This window comes from Oncorhynchus mykiss, chromosome 2 (genome assembly GCF_057628025.1).
Source record: "Oncorhynchus mykiss isolate SJ-2025 chromosome 2, ASM5762802v1, whole genome shotgun sequence".
Lineage (NCBI taxonomy): Eukaryota > Metazoa > Chordata > Actinopteri > Salmoniformes > Salmonidae > Oncorhynchus > Oncorhynchus mykiss.
This window is the reverse complement of record NC_143023.1, coordinates 13,301,867-13,318,212: the sequence shown is the minus strand read 5'-3', so window position 1 is coordinate 13,318,212 and position 16,346 is coordinate 13,301,867. Positions and strand designations below refer to the sequence as shown.

The following is a 16,346-nucleotide window of genomic DNA, read 5'->3' as shown; positions in this document are numbered from 1 at the left end:
GGAATATATCATTTTGTGTGATTACACAACACTACAATTTCATGTCAGAAAAGGATATTACAGGGTTGATTTTCTTTCCTAAAATGTCATCTTGCCAAATGTGTTTCTGATGTGTCTTGGCTGCCTATTTATAGGTTTGTGATCCAATAATACCACTATGCAGATGGGTATCATGATAGAATATCACTATGCAGATGGGTATCATGATAGAATACCACTCTGCAGATGGGTATCATGATAGAATACCACTATGCAGATGGGAATCATGATAGAATACCACTATGCAGATGGGTATCATGATAGAATACCACTATGCAGATGGGTATCATGATAGAATACCACTATGCAGATGGGTATCATGATAGAATACCACTATGCAGATGGGTATCATGATAGAATACCACTATGCAGATGGGTATCATGATAGAATATCACTATGCAGATGGGTATCATGATAGAATATCACTATGCAGATGGGTATCATGATAGAATACCACTATGCAGATGGGTATCATGATAGAATACCACTATGCAGATGGGTATCATGATAGAATATCACTATGCAGATGGGTATCATGATAGAATACCACTATGCAGATGGGTATCATGATAGAATACCACTATGCAGATGGGTGTCATGATAGAATACCACTATGCAGATGGGTATCATGATAGAATACCACTATGCAGATGGGTGTCATGATAGAATACCACTATGCAGATGGGTATCATGATAGAATACCACTATGCAGATGGGTATCATGATAGAATACCACTATAATATTTTTTCATATACTTCAAACAGACTTACAAACCCCACCATACTACATGCCTTTATGGTGTATCTTCACAGTATCCAAACGAAAAACAGATTTAATGCATCGCTCAGTTATGTATCAAATCAAACTGTATGGTCACATACACATACTTAGCAGATGTTATTGCGGGTGTAGCAAAAGGCTTGTATAGAGCCATGTCATGGTGGAATGCTCTGCCACCAGAGGTTACTCAGGCAAAAAGCAAGTTCAGCTTTAAAAAACAGATACAGAGAACATCTTGCATCAAAGTGCCTCTCCTATTTCTAAAGAGATATTGTAATTTAACTATACTGTATAAGAATGAATATGGATATGGATATATAAATAGTGTGTAGATAGTATTTTTGTTGTCTCTTGGTGTCTTTCCTATATAAAACTCTTATTTTATTTGTAAACAAATATTTTGAATGTAAAGGAATTTATTATGTTGTTCTTGTCTATTTCTGTTGTGTACTTTGTAATGTATTTGTACGTTTTATGTGGACACCAGGAAAAATAGCTGCTACATGTGCAGTAGCAGGATCCTAATAAATTAAACTAAACTATTTTAATAATTCTTCAGTCTCTTGATGTCAATCTACTCATGATGATTAATGATGTTGATTGTTTTTAAATGGCTTGTTTTTTGTTGTTGTTGCTTTGCATCGCTTTGAGATGTATTTATGTAATGATTAGCACTATAACAGTTAAAAACATTTTATATTATTATTACTAATCTCCAGAACCATGAATGAATTGAACTTCATCTTCATACACAAAGAGATCATTATGACATCATTGCTTTTGGAATTTGGAATTCCAATCCATTCTAGAACATATGTAAAACCACTTGACCTATTTGCTTAGCTAGGTTCTATACCATGGCTCCATGATCCATTTATTGTAAAAAATGAAGTCCTCACAAGTTTTCTTAAGAGAACCTTTTGTCACTGAAAGGCTAAGGAAGAGAACGGGTAAGCGCTCTGAAGTATTTTTGGCAAACGTAGCACTATCATGACATATTTATTTACATCCCATTTGATTTACAGTAAATATGAATCAGGATTGCCATAGCGTGACAGCAGGACCCTATTCTTTCTCTAACACCAGGTACCCAGTGGAGTCCTTTTCATGCTCAGGCATTAAGAGCAGCAGAACCCCCTAGTATACTTGGCTCCAAAACACCTCACACTCTCTGCCCTCCCCTGAAGCCAGCAGACACCTCCTACAGACACACGGCGAGGAAGGGAGGCAGTAGGTCAGTGGAGCCCAAGGAGCCGTCGTACACAGACCGCCTGGACTTCTGCTTCCTCAGAGCCTCCTCTGCCCTGGAGAAGTTCAATGGGGAACTGCTGTATAAGTGTGCCAGCTGCTTGTGGTACTACCCCAGCCTGTCCTCTCTGCAGACACACATCACCCTGGGCTTTATGGAGGGCTTCAGCTGCAGGGTCTACTACAGGAAGCTGAAGGAGCTGCGCTGCAGGAACGACATGAAGAGGATACAGGTGATCTCTCTGGAGACCACAGCCAAGAGAGTCAATCGCTTCTCAGCAGGAAATAGGGTGGCAGAGGAGCTGAGGAACAAGAGCAGTGAGGAGACAGAGAAGAAGAGCAGTGAGGAGCTAAGGAACAAGAGCAGTGAGGAGACAGAGAAGAAGAGCAGTGAGGAGCTGAGGAACAAGAGCAGTGAGGAGACAGAGAAGAAGAGCAGTGAGATTCAGAAGTGGCTTTCTGAGATAGAGGAACCCACTGATCATTACAGTCACTGAGATCATTATCCCTTTTTTCATTACAGATTCATTTTCACAGTAATAAAACATAGCTATATAAAATAACACGTTTTCATGATCCCTGCTTCTTATTATTCTCAGAGTACAGTTGGAGCCAGATATACTAAATACATGCTATTTCATAAGGGAATTAATGAGTACACTGATTGGCATCTGGGATTTCAAACAGCTGAATTTCTAACTCTGTCCATGGTGCTGAAGTTGGGCACATCCAGAGGCCAGTAGCCCAACACCCTCAGATAAGTACGGAGTACAAGGGAAAGCCTAGTGTCTTTTTGGACCGATCTGTAAAAGTTCCTTCTACAACAACTATGTCGTGCCCTGACCTGAGATATCTCTGTTTTGTTTATATTTTGGTTAGGTCAGGGTGTGACTAGGGTGGGTACGCTAGTTTTTGTATGTCTAGGGTTTTTGTAGGTCTAGGTGATTTGTATGTCTATGGTGGCCTGATATGGTTCCCAGTCAGCGGCAGCTGTTTATCATTGTCTCTGATTGAGGATCATATTTAGGTAGCCATTTCCCTTTGGTGTTTGTGGGATCTTGTCTACAATTAGGTGCCTGTGTTCACTAGTAGCGGTTCGTTTGGTTATTTGTTGTTTTGTTTCGGTGAGTTTCAGGTGATTACAAATATGTGGAACTCTATTCACGCTGCGCCTTGGTCCGATCCTTATAACGAACGTTGCAAACTATCACTAATCACTATGTAGAACAGAATAGCAGTATTTTCCAAGTGTGTGTTAGAGCTCCTCTACTCAGTCCTCTTTTCTCAACACTCCAACACTGCTCTCTAGTGCATTTTATTGGCATGTCTGGGTAATTCTTTAACTAAATGGCCCTGCATATATTTGAAAATAATAGATTGTATTGTATTCAGAATGAGCTAGTTAGTTTGTCCAATATTTTATTTGTCAAGACCTCCAGAAAATTTGAGCAAAAGAAAACTGTTCATCTTATCACCAAACTTACAGCGTAACGTTTATTCATCTACCCAAGTGCTTCTTATGACAAACATATTCATTTTATTTCACATGAAAAGCAGGAGGCCCTCAAAGGCATAAGGAAAACACAAAAGTATAAAATGTGCACCATATCTATCTAATTTCTTAATGGCCTAATACATGGCACAACAGGACAATTCATAGACAGTTCAGTAGTAGGGAGGTCTTTAAGAGCGTTAGAGGGCTCCAGAGAGCTTTACAGAGCTTTGGAGAGCTTCAGAGAGCTTTACGGGGCTTCAGAGAGCTTTACAGAGCTTCAGAAAGCTTTACAGAGCTTCAGAAAGCTTTAGAGAGCTTTACATAGCTTTAGAGAACTTTAGAGAACTTCAGAGAGCTTGAGATAGCTTTACAGAGCTTCAGAGAGCTTTAGAGTGCTTCGGAGAGCTTTAGAGAGCTTTAGAGAACTTCAGAGAGCTTGAGATAGCTTTACAGAGCTTCAGAGAGCTTTAGAGAACTTCGGAGAGCTTTGGAGAGCTTCAGAAAGCTTTAGAGAGCTTTCTAGCCAGGCTCTGCATGACCACCCGTCTGGCCAGGTCACTGTACAGCGCCACTCGGTGGACACGATTATCCACGACGTGGTAATCAAATCCGTTCGCCTGTCCCATCACCAGCTGGCACACGCCCGCCTCGTCAAAGCCCTCGCCCACAGTGACGGCCAGCAGCTGTGTGTTCTCTGCCAGAGCGGCGGCGGCTCTGGGGATAGCAGCCCGGGCAGAGGCCACAGACCTGCCGTCCGTGAACACCACTACTTTCCTGGGGACAGCAGAGCGGCCCTCCCTCTGGAGGGTGGAGGTCAGGAAGGTCAGGGCAGCCGGTAAGTCGGTGGCCCCGTCCATGTAGAGCGTAGCTGCTAGCCCCGTTAGCACATCCTCAACCCTAGCAGTGAAGGGCACCTCCACTCTCTGCTGCTGCCCATCGCTGTACTGCATGACGGACAGGCGGAGCAGCCCTCCCCGGTCCTGTGACAGCAGCCTGGCGGCCATGTTCTCAACAAACTCTCTGGCTCTGTAGAAGTTGGCCTGGCCCACACTGGAGGAGCCGTCCAACATGAAGACTATGTCTGTAGCTTCCTGGAAGTTGGCTGGAGGAAGAGTAGACTATTTTAGAACAGCAGTTGGGGTTCAGATACATTTACATACATTCCACTAAATCTTTAAATTGCAGTACTAGGCTGAATGCTAAAAAAACAACGTATTGTAATGCATAGGAAACTGTGACCATAAAAACAAGGGAGAGGAGCAGTCTTACCTGGACAGGTGTAATCATGACATTTCTTATCTGTAAACACAACCCAGACCTTAGTTGAGAGCATAGGAACATAGCATGTAGCTAGCTCCTGATATTGTAAATTAGGGCTAGCCTGTACATAGACTACCTTGGCAGATGTAGCTAGCTCCAGATATTGTAAATTAGGGCTAGCCTGTACATAGACTACTTTAGCAGATGTAGCTAGCTCCTGATATTGTAAATTAGGGCTAGCCTGTACATAGACTACCTTAGCAGATGTAGCTAGCTCCAGATATTGTAAATTAGAGCTAGCCTGTACACAGTCTACCTTGGCAGATATAGCCAGTAACGTTGTTGAAGAAGGAGTCCTCCAGCAGTTGCACGTCGTCTGTAATCTTCAGGTAGAGTCCAGGTGAGGCTGTGCCCAGACAGGTGATCTCCTCCAGCATGGTGGCGTAGGACGCCCATCTGAAGATGTCACCTATGCCAATTGCCCACCACCTGAGGAGCCAAGATGGAGGACATACTGAGGCTTTGCCACAAAATGGCAGACTTGGAGGAGAGAGAGATGGTTCTCTTTATGTCTAATGAAATGAACCCTTGGTCCTGACATCATATCTTCACCCCCAACCTATACATGTCCTTCAGCCCACTCTCCCCCATCCCATTGCCGAGTCCCATTGACATCCCTCACCCTTATATTGGGCACAGAGCAGAGGGAGGACAGCGGTTTGGCGTCCCGGCGGGTGTCCGACCGTCCGTCTGTCAAGACTATGGCCACCTTTCGGTCCAGCTGGGAGCTGCCGAATGCCTGCCGGGCAAAATCCAGCGCCTCTCCCGTGTACGTACCACCGGCAATCCAGTGCATGTTTCTCACCGAGCTGCAAGTATGGGACATCAAACACAACAGTTAGTCAGTCAGTGGCCGTGATCTTGCAGAGTTACTCCACCTCAAGAATTGCATTTGGTGAACGGCTCGGAACACACATACTCATTCAAGCAAATGAGAAATAAGTGCACTCAGGCTATCCGGAAGGCCAACGTTAGTTACTTTAAGGAGCAGTTCTCTCTCTGTGGGTCTAGCCCCAAGAAGTTCTGGAGAACGGTTAAAGACCTGGAGAATAAACCCTCCTCCTCACAGCTGCCCATGTCCCTTAAAGTTGATGATATGGTTGTTACTGACAGTAAGCACATGGCTGAGCTCTTTAATCACCACTTCGTTAGGTCGGGATTCCTATTTGACTCAGCCACGCCTCCTTGCGCGTCCAACATTTCCTCATCTCCCACCCCTTCTAATGTGGCTATCCCCGATGCTTCTCCCTCTTTTTCCTCTGCCCTGCAACAAAGTTTCTCCCTGCAGGCAGTCACTGAGTCCGAGGTGCTAAAGAAGCTCCTGAAACTTGACCTAAAAAAAACACCTAGGTCAGATGGTTTAGACCCTTTCTTATTTAAGGTTGCTACCCCTATCATCACCAAGCCTATCTCCAACCTTTTTAACCTTTCTGTGGAGGATCCCCTTGCTTGGAAGGCAGCCACGGTTTGTTCTTTATTTAAAGGGGGAGATCAAGCTGATCCTAACTGTTATAGGCCTATTTCTATTTTGCCCTGTTTATCAAAAGTGTTGGAAAAACTTGTCAATAATCAACTGACTGACTTTCTTGATGTCTACAGTATTCTCTCTGGTATGCAATCTGGTTTCCGCTCAGGTTATGGATGTATCACTGCAACATTAAAGGTCCTCAATGATGCCACCATTGCCCTTGATTCTAAGCAATGTTGTACTGCTATTTTTATTGACTTGGCCAAAGCTTTGATATGGTAGACCATTCCATTCTTGGGAGTATTGGTGTCTCTGAGGGGTCTTTGGCCTGGTATGCTAACTATCTCTCTCAAAGAGTGCAGTGTATAAAGTCAGAAAATCTGCTGTCTCAGCCACTGTCTGTCACCAAGGAAGTACCCCAAGGCTCAATCCTAGGCCCCACGCTCTTCTCAATTTACATCAACAACATAGCTCAGGCAGTAGGAAGCTCTCTCATCCATTTATATGCAGATGATACAGTCTTATAGTCAGCTGGCCCCTCCCCAGATTTTGTGTTAAATGCTCTACAACAAAGCTTTCTTAGTGTCCAACAAGATTTCTCCAACATTAACCTGGTTCTGAACACCTCCAAACAAAGATTATGTGGTTTGGTAAGAAGAATGCCCGTCTCCCCACAGGTGTGATTACTACCTCTGAGGGTTTAGAGCTTGAGGTAGTTACCTCATACAAGTACTTGGGAGTATGGCTAGACGGTACATTGTCCTTCTCTCAGCACATATCAAAGCTGCAGACTAAAGTTCAATCTAGACTTGGTTTCCTCTATCGTAATCACTCATCTTTCACCCAAACTAACCCTGACTCAGATGACCATCCTACCCATGCTAGATTACGGAGACATCATTTATAGATCGGCAGGTAAGGGTGCTCTCGAGTGGCTAGATGTGCTTTACCATTCGGCCATCAGATTTGCCACCAATGCTCCTTATAGGACACATCACTGCACTCTATACTCCTCTGTAAACTGGTCATCTCTGTATACCCGTCGCAAGACCCACTGGTTGATGCTTATTTATAAAACCCTCTTAGGCCTACTGCACCCCTCATCCTCCACATACAACCCCCGTTCTGACAGTCACATTCTGTTAAAGGTTCCCAAAGCACACACATCCCTGTGTCTCTCATATTTTCAGTTCGCTTCAGCTATCGACTGGAACGAGCTGCAACAAACACTCAAACGGGACAGTTTTATCTCAATCTCTTCATTCAAAGACTCAATCATGGACACTCTTACTGACAGTTGTGGCTGCTTCGCGTGATGTATTGTTGTCTCTACCTCCTTGCTCTTTGTGCTGTTGTTTGTGCCCAATAACATTTGTATCATGTTTTGTGCTGCTACCATGTTGTGTTGTCATGTTTTGTTGTTAGCATGCTGTGTTGTCATGTGTTGCTGCCTTGCTATGTTGTTGTCTTAGGGTTCTCTTTATGTAGTGTTGTGTTGTCTCTCTTGTCGTGACGTGTTTTTTCCTATATTTCTTTTTCTTTTTTTAATCCCAGCCCCCGTCCCCGCAGGAGGCCTTTTGCCTTTTGGTTGGCCGTCATTGTAAATAAGAATTTGTTCTTAATTGACTTGCCTAGTTAAAATAAAGGTTAAATAAAAAAATTACAAATTGAAGTGACCAAATGTCCCTCCTGGATGCAATGGATGCTGGCTGCAGAGACATCTCAGCTGAAGACTGCCAGGGGTGGATGAGGCAGGACAAGCGTTACTATCTAAGGTGCATAGCGAGAGATGACATAAGATGTGATGTGGACGAGAACATGTGGCCAAATGCTGAAGATGGTATAGATTAGAACAGGACGGGGCATTTTACTGGTTTTACCTTCTGTGTCTTTTTTACTGTAATTGTGTTTTATTTTAACACATTTGGAACCAAAGGCCATGTATGTTGAAGGTGTTGTTGAACCAAAGGCCATGTATGTTGGAGATGTTGTTGAACCAAAGGCCATGTATGTTGGATGTGTTGTTGAACCAAAGGCCATGTATGTTGGATGTGTTGTTGAACCAAAGCCATGTATGTTGGATGTGTTGTTGAACCAAATGCCATGTATGTTGGAGGTGTTGTTGAACCAAAGGCCATGTATGTTGGAGGTGTTGTTGAACCAAAGGCCATGTATGTTGGAGATGTTGTTGAACCAAAGGCCATGTATGTTGGATGTGTTGTTGAACCAAAGGCCATGTATGTTGGAGGTGTTGTTGAACCAAAGGCCATGTATGTTGGATGTGTTGTTGAACCAAAGGCCATGTATGTTGGAGGTGTTGTTGAACCAAAGGCCATGTATGTTGGAGGTGTTGTTGAACCAAAGGCCATGTGTGTTGGATGTGTTGTTGAACCAAAGGCTATGTGTGTTGGAGGTGTTGTTGAACCAAAGGTCATGTATGTTGGAGGTGTTGTTGAACCAAAGGTCATGTATGTTGGATGTGTTGTTGAACCAAAGGCCATGTGTGTTGGAGGTGTTGTTGAACCAAAGGCCATGTATGTTGGAGGTGTTGTTGAACCAAAGGCCATGTATGTTGGATGTGTTGTTGAACCAAAGGCCATGTATGTTGGATGTGTTGTTGAACCAAAGGCCATGTATGTTGGATGTGTTGTTGAACCAAAGGCCATGTATGTTGGATGTGTTGTTGAACCAAAGGCCATGTGTGTTGGATGTGTTGTTGAACCAAAGGCCATGTATGTTGGATGTGTTGTTGATCACTGGTAGTAATTTCATGTTGCTAATAAAGCTTTTACTGCAGCAATTCTGTCACTTACTATTTTTTTCTACTTTACATTCTATGAAGTAAAGATAAATCATTCATCATTCGACACTCAACCAAAAAATGTAGAGTGGTTTACAATAAGAGGAAACTGAATGATAAAAACAATGGATATCATATTGTCTAATGTCTGCAGGTAGAACTGAAACATGAAAAGTAATACAGTTTTTGTAATGCCATTAACTGTTAGTATTTTGAAAGTCATTGTGTTCTGATTGACTATACGTTCCTCTTGGATAGAAAACATGTGTTTTGACAGAATGATTAGATACTGTATTGAGTTGGGTATGCCGTGCTTTGATAGAGTTAGTGTATGTACAGTAGAGAAAGGTTTTTTTGCATTTTGAAATGTAGAGTTGGTATTTAATGTTTGTATTTGTATTTTGGTTTGAGCAGAAAATGTACTATTTGGCTAATTGTGTGATGTAGGGGTGTTGCTGTCTTAAGAGTTAATCATCTTAAGTATAAGTAAACGCTTGTTAGCAATTGTAAAAAACTTTAAAAACACTTGCATTCCAAACATACACAACCAACACTGAACTACAGAGTTCTTATAGCTACATTACATCCACAGCTGCCGCCACAATTTGTGTGTCCCTGAGTCTGTGTGCCTGCATATGTGTGTGCAAGTAAGTGTGTTCGAGAGTGTGTGTGTGCCTTCCTGCCTGCGTGTGTGTGTTTAAGTGATTGCCTGTGTGTGTGTAGGTGAGTGTGTTCGAGAATGTGTGTGTGCCTTCCTGCGTGTGTGTGTGCCTTCCTGCCTGCGTGTGTGTGTTTAAGTGATTGCGTGTGTGTCCGTTTGCATCTCTTTCACAAAGTTTGTCCCAAACTCAACCCAGTATAAATGATGCTTCAAATGAACTGTTTAGCTAGGAAGATAAACTGTGTATTAGTCATCTTTAAAGGAGACATGTTTAGATAACTAGTGCAGGGTACATTTCTAACAGTAGAGGTTGGGACTGTGTTCAGGCTCACTGATACGTCTTCTAAATCTATGTTGAGTAAACTTATGTTTCACTAAAGGAACATGTTCGGCACAGCACAATGTTCATCTGGAAAATAACCAGTATGACTGAATTTTGAGCACTCAATATACTTACAGCAGAGTTTCTGAATGACCTCCAGGATCTCACATTCCTGAGACAGGAAGATAAATGCATTACAGGGAGATTTAGGAGAATCTTGTGACTGTCCATTTCCACATACAGTGGGGAGAACAAGTATTTGATAACCTGACGATTTTGCAGGTTTTCCTACTACGTTTAGACCATGTAGAGAGATGTAGACCATGTAGACCATGTCTGTATTTTTTTTTATCATAGGTACACTTCAACTGTGAGAGACGGAATCTAAAACAAAAATCCAGAAAATCACATTGTATGACTTTTAAGTAATTCATTTGCATTTTATTGCATGACATAAGTATTTGATACATCAGAAAAGCAGAACTTAATATTTGGTACAGAAACCTTTGTTTGCAATTACAGAGATCATACGTTTCCTGTAGTTATTGACCAGGTTTGCACACACTGTAGCAGGGATTTTGGCCCACTCCTCCATACAGACCTTCTCCAGATTCTTCAGGTTTCGGGGCTGTCGCTGGGCAATACAGACTTTCAGCTCCCTCCAAAGATTTTCTATTCGGTTCAGGTCTGAAGACTGGCTAGGCCACTCCAGGACCTTGAGATGCTTCTTACGGAGCCACTCCTTAGTTGCCCTGGCTGTGTGTTTCTGGTCGTTGTCATGCTGGAAGACCCGTCTTCAATGCTCTTACTGAGGGAAGGAGGTTGTTGGCCAAGATCTCGCGATACATGGCCCCATCCATCCTCCCCTCAATACGGTGCAGTTGTCCTATCCGCTTCGCAGAAAAGCATCCCCAAAGAATGATGTTTCCACCTCCATGCTTCACGGTTGGGATGGTGTTCTTGGGGTTGTACTCATCCTTCTTCTTCCTCCAAACACGGTGAGTGGAGTTTAGACCAAAAAGCTCTATTTTTGTCTCATCAGACCACATGACCTTCTACCATTCCTCCTCTGGATCATCCAGATGGTCATTGGCAAACTTCAGATGGGCCTGGACATGCGCTGGCTTGAGCAGGGGGACCTTGCGTGCCCTGCAGGATTTTAATCCATGACGGCGTAGTGTGTTACCAATGGTTTTCTTTGAGACTGTGGTCCCAGCTCTCTTCAGGTCATTGACCAGGTCCTGCTGTGTAGTTCTGGGCTGATCCCTCACCTTCCTCATGATCATTGATGCCCCACGAGGTGAGATCTTGCATGGAGCCCCAGACCGAGGGTGATTGACTGTCATCTTGAACTTCTTCCATTTTCTAATAATTGCGCCAACAGTTGTTGCCTTCTCACCAAGCTGCTTGCCTATTATCCTGTTGCCCATCCCAGCCTTGTGCAGGTCTACAATTTTATCCCTGATGTCCTTACACAGCTCTCTGGTCTTGGCCATTGTGGAGAGGTTGGAGTCTGTTTGATTGAGTGTGTGGACAGGTGTCTTTTTTACAGGTAACGAGTTCAAACAGGTGCAGTTAATACAGGTAATGAGTGGAGAACAGGAGGGCTTCTTAAAGAAAAACTAACAGGTCTGTGAGAGCCTTACTGGTTGGTAGGTGATCAAATACTTATGTCATGCAATATAATGCAAATTAATTACTTAAAAATCATACAATGTGATTTTCTGGATTTTTGTTTTAGATTCCGTCTCTCACAGTTGTAGTGTACCTATGATACAAATTACAGACCTCTACATGCTTTGTAAGTAGGAAAACCTGCAAAATCGGCAGCGTAGAGATGTTGTTTCCTACCCTAACCACCTGGGGGAGGCTCGTCAGAAAGTTCAGGACCCAGTTGCACAGGGCGGGGTCAAGACCCAGGGTGAACAGCATTCTTACATAGGTATTCCTCTTGTCCAGATGAGTTAGGGCAGTGTGCAGTGTGATTGCGTTGTCTGTGGATCTATTGGGGTGGTAAGCAAATTGAAGTAGGTCTAGGGTGTCAGGTAGGGTGGAGGTGATATGATTCTTGACTAGTCTCTCAAAACACTTCATGATGACAGAAGTGAGTGATAGTAATTTAATTTAGCTCAGTCACCTTCGCTTTCTTGGGAACAGGAATAATGGTGGCCCTCTTGAAGAATGTGGGAACAGCAGACTGGGATAAGGATTAATTGAATATGTCCGTAAACACACCAGCCAGCTGGTCTGCGCATGCTCTGAGGACACGGCTAGGGATGCCATCTGGGCCAGCAGCCTTGCAGGGCTTAACACGTTTAAATGTTTTACTCACATTGGCTGCGGTGAAGGAGAGCATGCAGGTTTTGGTAGCGGGCCGTGTCAGTGGCACTGTATTGTCCTCAAAGCGAGCAAAGAAGTTGTTTAGTTTATCTGGGAGCAAGACGTCGGTGTCCGCGACGGGGCTGGTTTTCTTTTTGTCATCTATGATTGACTGTAGACCCTGCCACATATGTCTCATGTCTGAGCCATTGAATTGCGACTCCACTTTGTCTCTATACTGGCGCTTAGCTTGTTTGATAAACTCGCTCACCGAATCAGCGTATACATCAATGTTGTTGTCTGAGGCTATCCGGAACATATCCCAGTCCACATAATAAAAGCAATCTTGAAGCGTGGAATCAGATTTCGTCGGACCAGCGTTGAACAGACCTGTGCACGGGCGTTTCCTGTTTTAGTTTATGGGCTGGGAGCAACAAAATTGAGTCGTGGTCAGACTTGCCGAAAGGAGGGCGAGGGAGAGCTTTGTATGCATCGCGGAAGTTAGAGTAGCGATGATCCAGAATTTTGCCAGCCCAGGTCGCGCATTCGATATGCTGATAAAATTTAAGGAGCCTTGTTTTCAGATTAGCCTTGTTAAAATACCCAGCTACAATAAATGCAGCCTCAGGATATGTGGTTTCCAGTTGACATAGTCCAATGAATGAGTCCAATGAAGTTCTTTCAAGGCCATTGAGGTGTCTCCTTGGGGGGGATATACACGGCTGTGATTATAATAGAAGAGAATTCTCTTGGTAGATAATGCGGTAGGCATTTGATTGTAAGGAATTCTAGGTCAGTTGAACAAAAGGACTTGAGTTCCTGTATGTTGTTATGATCACACCACGTCTCGTTAATCATAAGGCATAAACCCCCGCCCTTCTTCTTACTGGAGAGATGTTTGTTTATGTCGGCGCGATGCGTGAAGAAACCGGGTGGCTGTACTGACTCTGATAACGTATCCCGAGTGAGCCATGTTTCCGTGAAACAGAGAATGTTACAATCTCTGATGTCTCTCTGGAAGGCAACCCTTGCTTGAATTTCGTCTGCCTTGTTGTCAAGAGACTGGACATTGGCAAGTAGTATACTCGGGAGCGGTGAGCAATGTGCCCATCTATGGAGCCTGACCAGAAGACCGCTCCGTCTGCCCCTTCTGCGGCGGCGTTGTTTTGGGTCGCCTACAGGGATCCGATCCATTGTCCTGGGAGGTGGTCCAAACAGAGGATCCACTTTGGGAAAGTCGTATTATTCCTAGTCGTAATGTTGGTAAGTTGGCATTGCTCTCATATCCAATAGTTATTCCCGGCTGTATGTCATAAGACTTAAGATTTCCTGGAGTAACAGTGTAAGAAAAAATACATAAAAAAACAAAATACTGCATAGTTTCCTAAGAACGCGAAGTGAGGCGACCATCTCTGTCGGCGCCATCACGATCCTGTGGTTCATTAAGTACCAGTAGGACATGATCCTGTGGTTCATTAAGTACCAGTAGGACATGATCCTGTGGTTCATTAAGTACCAGTAGGACATGATCCTGTGGTTCATTATGTACCAGTAGGACATGATCCTGTGGTTCAATAAGTACCAGTAGGACATGATCCTGTGGTTCATTAAGTACCAGTAGGACATGATCCTGTGGTTCATTAAGTACCAGTAGGACATGATCCTGTGGTTCATTAAGTACCAGTAGGACATGATCCTGTGGTTCATTAAGTACCAGTAGGACATGATCCTGTGGTTCATTAAGTACCAGTAGGACATGATCCTGTGGTTCATTAAGTACCAGTAGGACATGATCCTGTGGTTCATTAAGTACCAGTAGGACATGATCCTGTGGTTCATTAAGTACCAGTAGGACAGGATCCTGTGGTTCATTAAGTACCAGTAGGACATGATCCTGTGGTTCATTAAGTACCAGTAGGACATGATCCTGTGGTTCATTATGTACCAGTAGGACATGATCCTGTGGTTCATTAAGTACCAGTAGGACATGATCCTGTGGTTCATTAAGTACCAGTAGGACATGATCCTGTGGTTCATTAAGTACCAGTAGGACATGATCCTGTGGTTCATTAAGTACCAGTAGGACATGATCCTGTGGTTCATTATGTACCAGTAGGACATGATCCTGTGGTTCATTAAGTACCAGTAGGACATGATTCAAGATCACTTGAATCTCTCTTTGACAGGCATGGCGCCAGAATTTTCTCTCCCATTGCTAAGGGGGAGCTTTACCAATACGTGGGGGATGCTCAGAAAATAATCGATTTTCATGACTTCAGAGTTATAAGGAAGTTCTCGTTTCTTCAATAAAAGCAGATATGGCACACAGCACATTCTATATAAATGTAGTTTAATTGAATTTGGCCAAAGAATATTAAACAAAATAGATACAAGCCTAATTAATACAAGTGACCACAGGGCAATGACAAAAACGTCTTTCACGTGCAAAGGTGCAAGACTTCAGCACCAAGCACTGCATGGGCGCTGTCCGGTGCTGAAGTCTTTCAGCAATAACAACACAATACATCCAAAATGCGACAACAACAGGAAGTACATTTATTCCATATGCATAATCAGACAACTGTGTGTTGGTAATAATGTTTCGGATTAAATGGCTATCAAGAAGTGCATTTACCCTATGCGTGTCAACTGTGCACACATGGTGTAAAACGAGCTGGCTATCATCACAATCTTAGCGATTATATTTAAATTGCAAAAAATACTTGTAGACCGACTGGCTGACAATATGCCTGTGTATTCTTGTTCCATCCAGATCCAGATCAGCATGATTGAATCATGTTTCCACCACTGGACAGGCGCTCTGTCAATTAAAAGACCTTTCAGTTACTCACCAAGTGTTGTTTTATAGAAGGACAACGTGTCTGTTGTTGTGGTTTAGTGCAAGTTAGTCTATAATCTTCTGGACATACAGGGCCTGGTTGTTTCTGCATGTATGGACAGGCAGGCAAGGTTGATGAATCGAGGGTTTGCCATTTTGTTTCTCATGTAGATTTTTACACGCAGCGTGCAGGAAAAACTGCGCTCACATGACGTGGAGGTTACTGGCAGTGTGACAGATATGTGTACAAGTTTATAGATGTCCACGAAGGAGTCTTGAAGGGTTAAAGCATGGACAGGAACTCCAGTGGGCTGCTAACTGTTTCGCCCGGTTCTTTTTTTCTTTCCAAGAGCCGGCGCACTTGGTGCACCTCTGCCAGCTGACTGTCCTCTCTGATTCCATAGTGCTGTGCCATGGGCACAAGGCTCTCCTTTTGAAGGAATCTGGCATGCTTGGGGTTGAGGGCTGACTTCCCCATGAGAACTGTACCTGCTTCTGTGTAAAAGTGTTGGGTCATTTCGTTCACCAGTCGGTCAATGACATGAGAGGAGAGGACATGGATGGATGTTCGGTTTGAATTGGAGCTTCAACTATAAAGTCCTGTAGATGGCGAGGATGTTGGGATTGTCTCTTCTCTTGTGGGGCGGCGGTTGTACGGCAAGATCGACCTTTGTGCACAGGGCCTCTGCCTTGCTCCATATGGCTCTCCAAGAGTCCTCCGTGTGCTTTTCTTTTATGCTCGTGATGACGGACTGTGCGAGGTCAGTGGCAATCTCGAGCAAAAGATCAGGGGACTGTAGAGTGTCAGACAAAAAGTTTGCTGTGCGGAACAGATCCTCAAACAGGATAAGGTGGAAAATGAATTCAGAATCAACGAGTGTGAGTAGTGACCGCTCGTCAGTCGATCTGCGTGAATTGGGCAGCGACCTAATGTTCGTTAAGTTTGCAGTGATGGCTGGGAGGGGTTTTTGCACTGCCCACAGCGAGTAGTACTGGCAGGACCATCGCGTATTAGACAGTTTCTGGAGTTTAATGGGCTGCTGTGAAGGCTGA

The 16,346-nt window shown here is 43.7% G+C and overlaps 1 protein-coding gene across 1 annotated transcript in view; it reads right to left on the bottom strand.

The window, feature by feature from the left end:
• Window positions 1-3,539: 3,539 nt before the first annotated feature.
• LOC110535491 (uncharacterized) overlaps window positions 3,540-16,346 on the bottom strand; it is a 29,515-nt gene continuing 16,708 nt past the window's right edge. The window contains 4 exon segments of the mRNA XM_090185993.1: window positions 3,540-4,666; window positions 4,834-5,200; window positions 5,507-5,693; window positions 13,905-14,579. Coding sequence (XP_090042119.1) covers window positions 4,062-4,666; window positions 4,834-5,200; window positions 5,507-5,693; window positions 13,905-14,579 — 1,834 coding nt within the window. The 3' untranslated portion in view covers window positions 3,540-4,061.